The sequence below is a fragment of the Callorhinus ursinus genome, unplaced genomic scaffold (genome assembly GCF_003265705.2).
Source record: "Callorhinus ursinus isolate GAN/ISIS: 27379988/994484 unplaced genomic scaffold, GSC_fseal_2.0 scaffold4, whole genome shotgun sequence".
NCBI lineage: Eukaryota > Metazoa > Chordata > Mammalia > Carnivora > Otariidae > Callorhinus > Callorhinus ursinus.
Window position 1 is genome coordinate 73857326 of NW_027397066.1, and position 12079 is coordinate 73869404.

The window sequence follows — 12079 nt, forward strand, 5'->3', positions numbered from 1 at the left end:
AGATAATTCTTATAAAAAGCACACAGAGAAGTATGAAAGGAAGCGAGGAGGAAGGGAGAGAGTAGGAAGAAGGAAGCAGTCAGGAACCTTCTAGTGGGAAGAAACTGTCCCACTACCTAGGGAGCTACTGAGGGCATGGTTTTATTACCACACAAAAATTATTATTGACTTTTAAGAATATATCATTATGATCACTCAGTTGTTTAATACTTTTAAACTACAGGCAGTCTGGAGGTTGTTTTTAGGTCACATGATGATGCCTTTTGACCATGTCTCCAGGTTTCTCTTCTTTCCTTACAGCCTGTAAGAAAGTGTGCTGTCTATAAGTGAGTAGTGGTTGCTTTTTATAAGGATTAGAGGTTGTGTGCAAACTATTGTGTGTGTGGATAAGTCACCCCCAGGAAATATCAGGGAATACTGATTCAGATGAAAGCAAAGCAGTTTCTTTATTGCAATGATGAACAAAATGTTTTTGTCTTACACTATTTTTTTTAAAGATTGTATTTATTTACTAGAGAGAGGGAGAGCACGGGTGGAGGAGGGGTAGAGGGAGAGGGAGAGGGAGAAGCAGGCTCCCCACTGAGCAGGGAACCAGATGCAGGGCTGGATCCCAGGACCCCCGAGATTATGACCTGAGCCAAAGGCAGGTGCTTAACTGACAGAACCACCCAGGTGCCCCAGTCTTACATTATTATGGCTCTTTTTCAGTGGGTGGTTTAGAAAGTGTTAACATATGCTTAGCAAATATAGATGCACAGTCTCTGAAACCAAACTGCCTGGGTTCAAATCCCAGCTCTGCCATATACTCTCTGTATGACTTTGAGCAAGTTATTTCAACCTTTTATATCACAGTTTCCTTGTTTTGAAGTGGTTACTTATTAATAGTGTTTACCTCATAGAATTGTGATGAGGATTAAATGAGTTTCCAGAGAAAGAGAGGTTGTCAGAACAAATCAACAAATGTAAACTATTATTTATAAACTGTTACCTATAGTGAAGTCTTACTTTAACCTGGAGACAATTTGTGTTTAAATATTAAGGAAGAAAAAAGAGGGGTGATATTTTTCTAGAAGAATTTCTAGCCAAAATACATTAAAAATGTTTTTAAATCACATGTTGAGAGTGTGCTCTCTAAATATAGAATAAAAAATAGTATGTTGTATAATATATTGTCAGTGTTTATTATACAGCTCATTGTAGCCAAGTTTATTTTATAGATTCATCAAATATGAGAAATCATAGAATTTTTGAATTATTATATTGCATACTTAAAACTACTAACACTATATGTCAATTATATTTGCATAAATAAGTAAATAAGTGAATAAAGAACACACAAACACACAAAAGAAATCATATCAGTACTTTTTTAGTTTAATTATCATGAACTCAGTTTTGTGATTTTGAATGTTAGTGTTTATTATATGGTTAGGCCAATTTTTCTGCTTTTGCTGACATATTTTGATATGAATGGTGTGCTTAAAGACTTTCATGTTAGTATATATAATCTGATACATTATAATATGTATATTTATATTCTGTCCCACATGTTAGCACGGATTTACCTTGGACTGAATTGAGAAGTGAAAATTGGACAAACTTCACAGAACTCAGGAAAACAATGGATTTTTAGAAATTTCTTTCTGCTGTTGCTCTCTTGGAAAATAAAGGGAAGAAATGTCAAAATGTTCATGATTTTTAAGTATTGCCTTAAGAAAGCAAAAGTCTACATGTCCATTACTGTTCACACTAGCCTGAATAAAAATAAATTATTTCTTAAGTTTTTATATTTGACTGAACTACTAGTGCTAAAAGCTGTTGAGCAAGTGTGAAGCCAGCTTTTCCCTGTCTTTATGATGTCCCAACATAGGTGCTAGGTGACCTGCAGCTGTTCTGTTCTTACTCTGATTCAACAAACTTGGGGTAGGTAAATCATCTTGGAGACTACAAATATGTGTATATATATATGCACATATATAATTATTATATATTTATACACATATACATATAATCCTTCCCAGAATAGCTTTAGAAACAAATGTACTTTACATGTTAAATGCTAATAATTCTATTTATATTGATGTCATCATAAATTGTGCCTATGCTAAAAATAACAGTCGTTAGATTTAAAATTTATCATCAGCTTAATTAGATCCTTTCACATTAAAAAAAATACTTTGTTTTGTGTATAGAATGACAGCAGGTGCTTTTTTACTGGATGTATAACATGGATTGGTAAATGTGTTCTTTTCCCGTTTCTTAACATTGCAGAAAATTGTTTCTCCAAAAGATTTGTGTTAGTTAGGATTGACTGATTATGTGTCAGTAACAGATTATTACAAAATTTCAGTGGCTTAAGCTAACAAAAGTTTACTTCTTACTTTGGTTACATGTCAATCATGTAGCCAGGGCTCTGTCCATAAAATCATTCAGGATCCCAGGCTATGGGAGGCACCATATATCTTGTAGCTGCACCTTGTTGGTCACCACACCAGCAAAGGGGAATGTATGGTGAGTTCATGCCTGTTCTTCAGGGCTTTATCCCAGAAGAGGCATACTTAATTTCAGTTTGTAGCCCTCCAGCCAGAAGGTGTCGCAAGAAATACTTAATTTCAGTTTGTAGCCCTCCAGCCAGAAGGTGTCTCAAAGCCTCACCTAACCAAGGGAAATAAGACAGAAGTGGTTACTGATGAGCACTAGTAATGTCTATTGACATCTAAGGGCTCATTTTGCCTTGACTACATGTAGCAGTTTGTGTAAATTCTTATAACTTGGTGAATACTGGGTTTTGGTGTACAATCCTGTTTTATTAAGTACTGAATACTCCTAAATTCAGAATTAATTTAAATCATTAAATTTTGAAAGTATTTTCATTTTTTAAGACTTTGACAGTTATAATCCTTCTCAAGTGAAGGCTACACAATAAATGACTACATTGCCTCATGGCAATCATATGTATTTTTCTTAGTTAATCCACATTTTCCACACTTCTTTACACATCATAGTTTTTTTAATACATAGTAAAAATGTGGATTGACTTTCACTTCTCTCTGAGTAATTTTAATTATAATTTTAAAAATCTGACCAGTTCCTAAATGATATCATGAAAAAAAATTGCAGGGATAATTAACAATTTGTGCAATAGAAATGGCTTTAAAATAGATAATCTCTAATTAAATTTCTTTGGAACCAACACTTTTTATTCACGGAAATATTTTCTATCATGATGGTCAATTATGATTGTATTTTTAAACTATTAAAGGCAAATAGCACACCCATTTGAACTAAGAAAAAATTTAGTATATCCTCAGAGAAGCTAAATTTAAAAATATAGACATAATTGCTAATTTTTTAGGTTTTGCTAAAATTAATTTAAAAATATAATATCTCAAGTAATAAATTAATGAGAGATTATATGTTTGAAAAGTCTGAGATTGTCTTATAAGGCATGTTTCTTTGACAGAAAGAGCGGATAGAACAAAATAATTGCTATCTTCTTTCAGTTTTTTTCTCTAGCATATTTTTATGCCTTTGGTGGTTGATAGCAATTATACCAAAGATGCTTTCCCAAAGCTTCCAACCTGTCATGTTTTGTTTTGTTTGTACTCAGAAGAATGCTCTGAGTTCAGTTGATTCAGTGATTATGTTTTGAATTAACAGCTTCATATTATCTTCTAAAATTTAAAATAAAGTCTTATAACATTGCCAAATTAGAAAAGTAGTGACCATAGTTACAGTTTTGTGTAACACAGGACGATATCTATGTTGCTTCATTTTTTTAAATTTTGGGATATAATCATTTTCTTCAAGAAAATGTGTTGTGTCTGGGAAAGAAGTTTGAAATTTGTTTTAACTTTACTGAGCTTTAATTTTCTTGTTTCCAAAATGAGATTATAAATCTCTTTTGAGGATCAAATGGTATAACTAACATGGTGCCTGCAATGGTATACCACTTAAAAAATAACATTTTGTCCATTATTTTTGTTCTTACTCTTTTTTAAAATAATTTTTATTGTTATGTTAATCACCATACATTACATCATTAGTTTTTGATGTAGTGTTCCATGATTCATTGTTTGTGCATAACACCCAGTGCTCCATGCAGAATGTGCCCTCTTTAATACCCATCACCAGGCTAACCCATCCCCCCACCCCCTCCCCTCTAGAACCCTCAGTTTGTTTTTCAGAGTCCATCCTCTCTAATGGTCCGTCTCCCCCTCCGACTTACTCCCCTTCATTCTTCCCCTCCTGCTATCTTCTTCTTCTTTTTTTTCCTTAACATATATTGCATTATTTGTTTCAGAAGTACAGATCCGTGATTCATCAGTCTTGTACAATTCACAGTGCTCACCATAGCACATACCCTCCCCAATGTCTATCACCCAGCCACCCAATCCCTCCCACCCCCACCACTCCAGCAACCCTCAGTTTGTTTCCTGAGATTAAGAATTCCTCATATCATTGAGGTCATATGATACATGTCTTTCTCTGATTGACTTATTTCACTCAGTAGTCTTAAGTAGGATGCCCTTCAGGCACAGTGGTCAGTAATGTCATCCAGCGCCTGGGTGCTTTCCAACAGTCTAACTTGTCACAGGTAATAGCATGAACTTCAGTCTAGTAACAAGATGGCAGCAGCATTTCCAAACTATACTTCCAGACACAGCCACAGCCTAATCAGAAGAAAAATCTGTTATTCTTTATGTTTCGTTCTTGAGATTGAAGAAACTTTCCCCCAGAAACCACAGTATATTGATCAGCATTATCCCATTCCTACAAGAAATACTGGAAAGCAGAATAATATGATCACTCATTTAGGAATGTAATGGATATCAGGATGACAAATCAATGACATCACTAACGGCCGCATGTTTAGCTACCCTGCATACAAATGCACATTCTTCCCATGCATAAGCACTTCTAGAAGTGGCCATGCTGATCCGAAATACGTTTATCCCTTCCCCCAAAACAAGATGACACAAGGACTCATATAGTTACTAAAGCAAATTCAGGTTCAGGATTTCTGTGTTAAGGGTAGTCTTTTCAAGAGGGTTAGAGTCCAGTGAGTAATTTATACTCTAGCTAAAAAGAAATGTTTCATTCTCTGCCCAAGTTTGAAAATTCTGATAGTAGAGAGTAGGAAAGACTACTAACATAAAAACTCTCCTTCAAAACAAGGGGGAAATAAAACACAGTGGTACTGATTTATAGCATGCTTCTTGTTCTGATAGAAAAATAAGGGTGAATACACTCAATTCTGGTAGTTGACTAAATCCCTTGTTCTACAAATCTGACATCTCCATGTTTAGGAGAGGGGGTAATAGTGGCAGCTTCCTTGTCCATATCTACTGTGTGCATTTTGTGGGTAGGACAATGTGGAATAATGCCTTATCTTGGAACTATTAGAGCTTTAACAATCCACTTCCTATTGAATGGGTTCGGTGAGTGGAACATTGGTTTAATTATGGAAATACACTCTTGGTGAGGTTTACAGTCACTCTGGCAATGCATTTCCCTTAAAATTTCGGTTGGCCTCTAAGTCATTTGCATTCAGTTCCATGGCCTGGTAATCTAGCCAGAAAGCTGACTCAGCAAGGAATTTTTCCTGGGATATCGAGTCCCAGCCATAGACATCAGAGTCTCCTCCATCCCTTCCCCCAAATCTGCAATCATCATCATTTAATGGACTTTGCCATGAGGAAATTCAAAAGAATAGACTGAAGTCACGTACATAATTTGTCCTTTTCATCTATATTTTAAACACGAGTGTGTCTCCTTTACTAGGTGAATAATGTTTAATTGGAGGTGTTTGCTAGAAGTCTGGGGCTAGAGGCTTTCCTTTTGCTCCAGTCAAGTATTCTACTCAGTCTTCATTTCCACTCTGTTTGCTTACCTCAGCTTGGAGTAGAAAGTTTGGCTTCTTAAACCCCCCAAAGTTCCACATTACTGGACTTTAAGTCAATTACGGTCCACAGACAGGAAGAATCTCTTTAAGCAGAATTGTATTTTATTCCTCCTCTGCTTTCCAATACATAAATGTTAGCCCAACTGTAACTCTTTCTTGAAGGACTTAACTAAAAGTTGCAAGAAGTAGCCAGAACACCAGAATTCTGAAAATTTCCTATCGGTTCTCCACATGAGCAAACATTTAGTCACATGATTCATTTTCACACAAGAAGGATCATTTAACCACTAAACTTTGAAGAGTGGAATGGATCATCCTTTCCCTTGCTTTATCGCCTTTTTACCAATTCAACACTTTACAGTCTCCTACTTAGGACAACTCATTTCTGATGAGAGATCTGATATCAGAATGTTTCCATATCTTGGTTATTGTAAATAATGCTGCAGTGAACATGGGGGTGCATATATCTTTTCAAAATTAATGTTCTTGTTTTCTTCACATAAATACCCTGAAGTGGAATTGCTGAATCATGTGGAAGCAATATTTTTATTTTTTTTGAAGAACCTCCACTCTTTTCTATAGTGGCTGCACCAATTTACACTCCCACTTTTTCTCCTTGTCCTTGCCAGCACTTGTTATTTCTAGTCATTTTGATAATAGGCATTCTACCATGTATGAGGTGATATCTTACTGTGGTTTTGATTTGATTTGCAGTTTCCTGATTAATGATGTAGAATATATTTTCATGAACCTGCTAGTTATCTGTACATCTTCTTTAGAAAAATGCCTATTTGGATCTTATGCCCATTTTAAATCAGATTTTGTTTTGTTTGTTTTTGTTTTTGTTTTTGTTTTTTTGCTGTTGAGTTGTATGAGATTTTTATATAGTTTGAGTACTAGCCCTTTGTCAGATATATGATTTGTCAATATTTTCTCCCATTTAGTAGGCTGCCTTTTCATTTTGTTGATGGTTTCCTTTGCTGTTAAGAAACTTTTTAGTTTGGTGTAGTCCCACTTGTTTATCTTCGCTTTTATTGCTTTTGCTTTTGGTTTCAGATTCAAAAAATCATTACCAAGACCTGTGTCAAGAAGTTACCTCCTCTGTCTTCTCTCAGTAGTTTTATGGTTTTAGGTCTTATGTTCAAGTCTTTAATCCATTTTGAGTTAATTTCTAGTTGATTTCTGTGTATAATGTAAGATAATGGTCCAGTTTCATTCTTTCTCCTTTTGGTTATCCACTTTTCCCAACACCATTTATTGAAGAGATTGTCCTTGCCCCATTTTATATTCTCAGCTCCTTTGTTATAAATTAAAACTGACCATTTTTGCAAGGGTTTAATTTGAGGCTTTCTATTTTGTCCCATTTGCCTATGGATCTGTTTTTATGCCAATACCATACTCTTTTAACTACCATAACTTTGTTATATAGTTCGAAATTGGGGGACAGTTTGGACAACCTATTATCCAGCTTTGTTTTTCTTTCTCAAGATTGAGAAATCGGCAATCTTTGTTGAGAACTTTTATCATAAATGGATGTTGAATTTGGTCAAATTTTTTCTGCATCTATTGAGCTGATCATATTAATTTTTATCCTTCAATTTAATATGGTGTATTACACTGACTGATTTGCAGATGTTGAACCATTTTTGCATCCCCGAAAGAAATCCCACTTGATCATGGTGTATGATCCTTTTGCTGTATGTTGAATTTAGTTTGCTAATATTTTGCTGAGGATTTTATGCATCTATGCTTATCAGGGATATTGGCCTGTACTTTTCCTTTCGTGTGGCATCCTTGTCTGGTTTTGGTATTAGGGTAATGCTGGCCTTATTAAATGAGTTTGGATGAGTTTCCTCCTCTTATATTTTTTGGAAGAGTTTGAGAAGGAAGGTATTAATTCTTTGAAAATTTGATAGAATTCCCTATTGAAACTGTCTGGTCTTAGACTTTTGTTTGTTGGGAGAATTTAGATTACAGATTCAATATTCATACTAGTAATAAGTGTAAAAGAAATAGATTTTTCTGTTTCATCTTGATTCAGTTTTGGTAAGTTGTATGTTTCTAGGAATTTATCCATTTCTTCTAGATTGTCTAATTTGTTAGCATTTAATTGTTTGTAATAGTCCTTTATGATCCTTTGCATTTCTGTGGCATTATTTATAATTCCTCTTTCATTCTGATTTTATTTATTTGAATTCTCGCTGTTTTTTCCTTTCCTTAAGATTTGGCCATTTTGTTTATCTCCTCAGAGAACCACCCCTTAGTTTCATTCACCTTTTCTACTATTCTTTGTTATTTCCTTCCTTCAGCTAACTTTGGGCTTTTTTTTTTTCCTAGTTCCATGAGGTGTAAAGTTAGTTTTTTTTAAGACTTCTGTTGGTTCTTGAGGTAGGCATTTATTGCTGTAAACTTTCCTCTTAGAACTGCTTTTGCTACATCTTGTAAATTTTGGTATGTTACCTTTCCATTTTTGTTTGTCTCAAAGTATTTTTTGATTTCTCTTTTTAGTTTTTCTTTTACCCATTGGATGTTCAGTTGCATGTTGTTTAATCTCCACATATATATGAAATTTCCAGTTTTCTTTGTGGAATTAACTTCTAGTTTCATACCCGTGAGGCTGGAAAAGATTCTTGAAATAATGTCAATCCTCTAAAATTTATTAAGACTTGTTTTGTGGCCTAACATATAATCCATCTTGGAAGATGTTCCATGTGCACTTGAGAAGACTGTGTATCCTGTTGTTTTGGGATGGAGTGTTCTGTAAATGTCCGTTAAGTCCATCTGGCCTAATGTGTCATTTAAAGCCAGTATTTTTTTTGGATGGTCTACTAATTGATGCAAGTGGGTGTTAAAGTTCCCCTTCTATTATGGTATTGCTTCTATTTGTCCCTTTAGATCTGTTAATATTTGCTTCGTATATATGTATATATGTTTATATATGCTCCTATATATGTATATATGTTTATATATACTCCTATATTGAATGAATATCAAACATAAATGTTTGACCTTCTGGTTAGATTGAGCTCTTTATCATTATATATTGCTCTTCTTTTCTCTTATCACATATTGGTTTTGTCTGATATAACTACTTCAGCTTTCTTTTAATTTCTCTCTGCATGGAATATCTTTCCCCATCTCTTCTCCTTCAAGTCTGTGTGTGTCCTTACCTTTAAAGTAAGTCTCCTGTAGGCAGCATATAGATGGTTCTTGGTTTTTGTTTTTCGTTTTGTTTCTTAGTTTTCATTTAGCCACTCTATGCCTTTTAATTGGGAAATTTAGTCCATTTCTATTTAAAGTAATTATTGATAAATATATGGTTATTGGCATTTTGTTAGTTGTTTTCTGGCTATTTTTATAGTTCCTCTTTGTTCTTTTCTTCTTCTCTTGTTCTCTTCCTTTGTGGTTTAATGACTTTTTTTTAGTACGCTTATATTCCTTTCTCGTTACCTTTTGTGTATTTACTATAGGTTTTTGCTCAGTGTTAGGGACAGGCTTTGGTGCTGGTATGTCAAAAATAATTAGTCATGCTACCTAGATTCAAGGAGTTCCATAGGGTAGATGTTCCAATAATTCGGCCCTGAGCTTAAGGTTCAGGATTTAGTGATTAATATAAGGGAAGTACACCCAGGAGAAAGCAGTAAGGGAGTGGAGAAAACAGGGTGGGAAGACAAAGAAGCCAGGATCTAGAGAAATTTCAGTTGAAGTTCCAAACTCAACCCTGATCCTATGAGAGACTCTGGAGGTTAAATTACACTTAAGACTTTACCCTGCCTTTAGGTGAGTAGGGCTTTTATACTCCTGTTGGTTAGGACAGGGGGCATTGGGGATATGGGAGTGTGGTGGTGCTTAAAACTTTCAGGTATGTCCAGCAACTCCTATAGGGGTGATACTCTACTAAAACGGTTCTCTGAAGGTTGCAGGTGTAATTCTTTGGAAGCAAAGTATGCATAAACTTGACAAGCATGCCCAAAGCTGACTTATGGAATAGGAAGCAGTATATGTGGGGCACCAGAAGTGATTATTAGTAGCAAAAGTTCATATTCTAGAAGAAGTGTTAATCCTTGAAAATATTAATGTGATAACTGCAATAATATATTGATATTCAAAGCACAGTAATAACTCAGGAAAATGGATTGGGTAAGTCTTTGGGTGGTAAGGATGGAGGTCAAGGAATGCTTGAGTAGAAAGATGAAGAAAACAACTAAATCTTAATATGCTTGCCACTATAAACTAAGTATTAAAAGTGTAAGTGTGGGGATGCCTGGGTGGCTCGGTTGGTTAAGCATCTGCGTTTGGCTCGGGTCATGATCCCAGGGTCCTGGGATTGAGTCCTGCATTGCGCTCCCTGCTCTGTGGGGAGTCTGCTTCTCCCTCTCCCTCTGCTTGCTTCTCCACCTCCCTGCCACTTCCCCTGCTTGTGCACTCTCTCCCTCTCTCTCTCTCTCTCTGTAGCAAATAAATAAATAAAATCTTTAAAACAAAGTGTAAGTGTGGTTTGATTATCAGCGTTTCTTTATGGGAAAATTAATAATCTTTCACTCCTCCTTAGAAGAAGGTTTGTTTTAGGCAGTTTCTTATGTTCTCTTCTCAAATCTGATATTGCTTCACTGTGTAAACTAATTATTGTCCTTTAAAACCTATTAAAAATTCCCTCTTCAGAAACCTGTTGTCTTTTATGTCAAGTAAAAGATTCTCTCTCTCCCCCTCTCCCTCTGTCCCTCCCCTGGCTCATGCTCTGTCTCTCTAAAATAAATACAGAAATAAAATATTTAAAAATATATGTACATAACCTAAGTCTCAACCCCTCCATCTAGAAAATAGAGGTGATACTCATCTGTATCTCCTGTGATTGCTGTGAATGTTAAATACATGCTCAGCACATTGCCTGAGACATTGTAGATTCTTAGTAGATGATAGCAGCTATTAAAAATAAAAACAATAATATAGGAATATTACTTAAATATTGTTAATGAAGTAGAAACACTTCTCTTAATAAATTTACTATTAAATCTTTATTCTCTGAAGATCTATCTATCTATCATCTATCTATCTATGAGAGAGTTTGATTCAAAGATATGCCTCTCAGTCTCATAGATACATTTGCCTCCTTCAATTTAAATAGTCTTGGTTATTTTATTCCTAAATCCATCACAGATTAGACTAACATTTTTCAAGACATGTTCCAAAGAACTCTTATATTAAGTGAAATGTTAATTGAATACACCACAAAGTAACTAAACAATTTTTAATTTAGTGTAATTATGATTTTACAATCTATTTTCAAGATATACATGAAAAATGCCAAACAAATTTATAGAGCTCTTATAATTATGAAAAATCTGATTTAAGAAGGCATTTTTCATTTGCAAATCCTATCATAAAATTGAAAGCTAAGTTACATGAAACATTAAACAATTATGTTTAACATTTTTGTTTGATTCATCAATAGTTTTGCTAACTACCTATCCAGTATCTGATCTATGTTATGTGCCTTAACTTATAACTTAACTTATAACTCTATGTGTCTTTGTTATATTGCTGAATGTTTTTGTTAAATATGATAATCAAATGTGGATCATTTCTAATGATCAAATACATCTTTGCATCTACTCTAATCCCAGAGCATATTTTATCTCAACTTCGTGATTATGTTCTATTGATGCATTATAATATAAAAAAATGTTACATACTCAAATAAATTTGGAAAGCCCTGGATTAAAAGGAACAAATTAGGAGGGGGTTTTACTAGAGGTATAATGACAGCAGTAGCATGAAGGGGCACTTGATGGAGTGGCAGTAATTCAAGCTGCCATCCCAGCATAACAAAGCACAGGTGAGTAATTGATATTTATAATGATATTTCTAAATCATACATCAGAATGAACTGTGGTTCAGTATACTCAAATTGATACGGCAGGAGTATATGTAATGAATTTTAGGATAATGTCTATTTATCGTAGAAGATTTAAAGGAATTTTGACATTGAAATGGGAATCTCAGTTATCTTTTATCTTGAAAAATGTAAAATGCCTCGGTCAATAATGATGTTGGTTAAATAACTTGTTAATTTTAAAGTATGGATGCTACTTTATAAAGGACCATTATTTACTAACCATTTAAATTAGCTAATATTATTAGAATAATGCAATGCCATGAACACATTAAAGTAGC

General features: G+C 34.4%; 1 protein-coding gene across 4 annotated transcripts in view; it reads left to right on the plus strand.

Annotated features, from left to right (window-relative positions):
* The window catches only part of CCSER1 (coiled-coil serine rich protein 1), a 722113-nt gene that overhangs the window by 501924 nt on the left and 208110 nt on the right, over nt 1-12079 (plus strand). The window contains exon 7 of one of the 4 annotated variants that reach the window (XM_073891964.1): nt 1555-1748. The exons of the other annotated variants lie outside the window; for them this stretch is intronic. Coding sequence (XP_073748065.1) covers nt 1555-1575 — 21 coding nt within the window. The 3' untranslated portion in view covers nt 1576-1748. Of the gene's footprint in view, nt 1-1554; nt 1749-12079 lie in introns of those variants that run through there. 4 annotated transcript variants of the gene reach the window in all.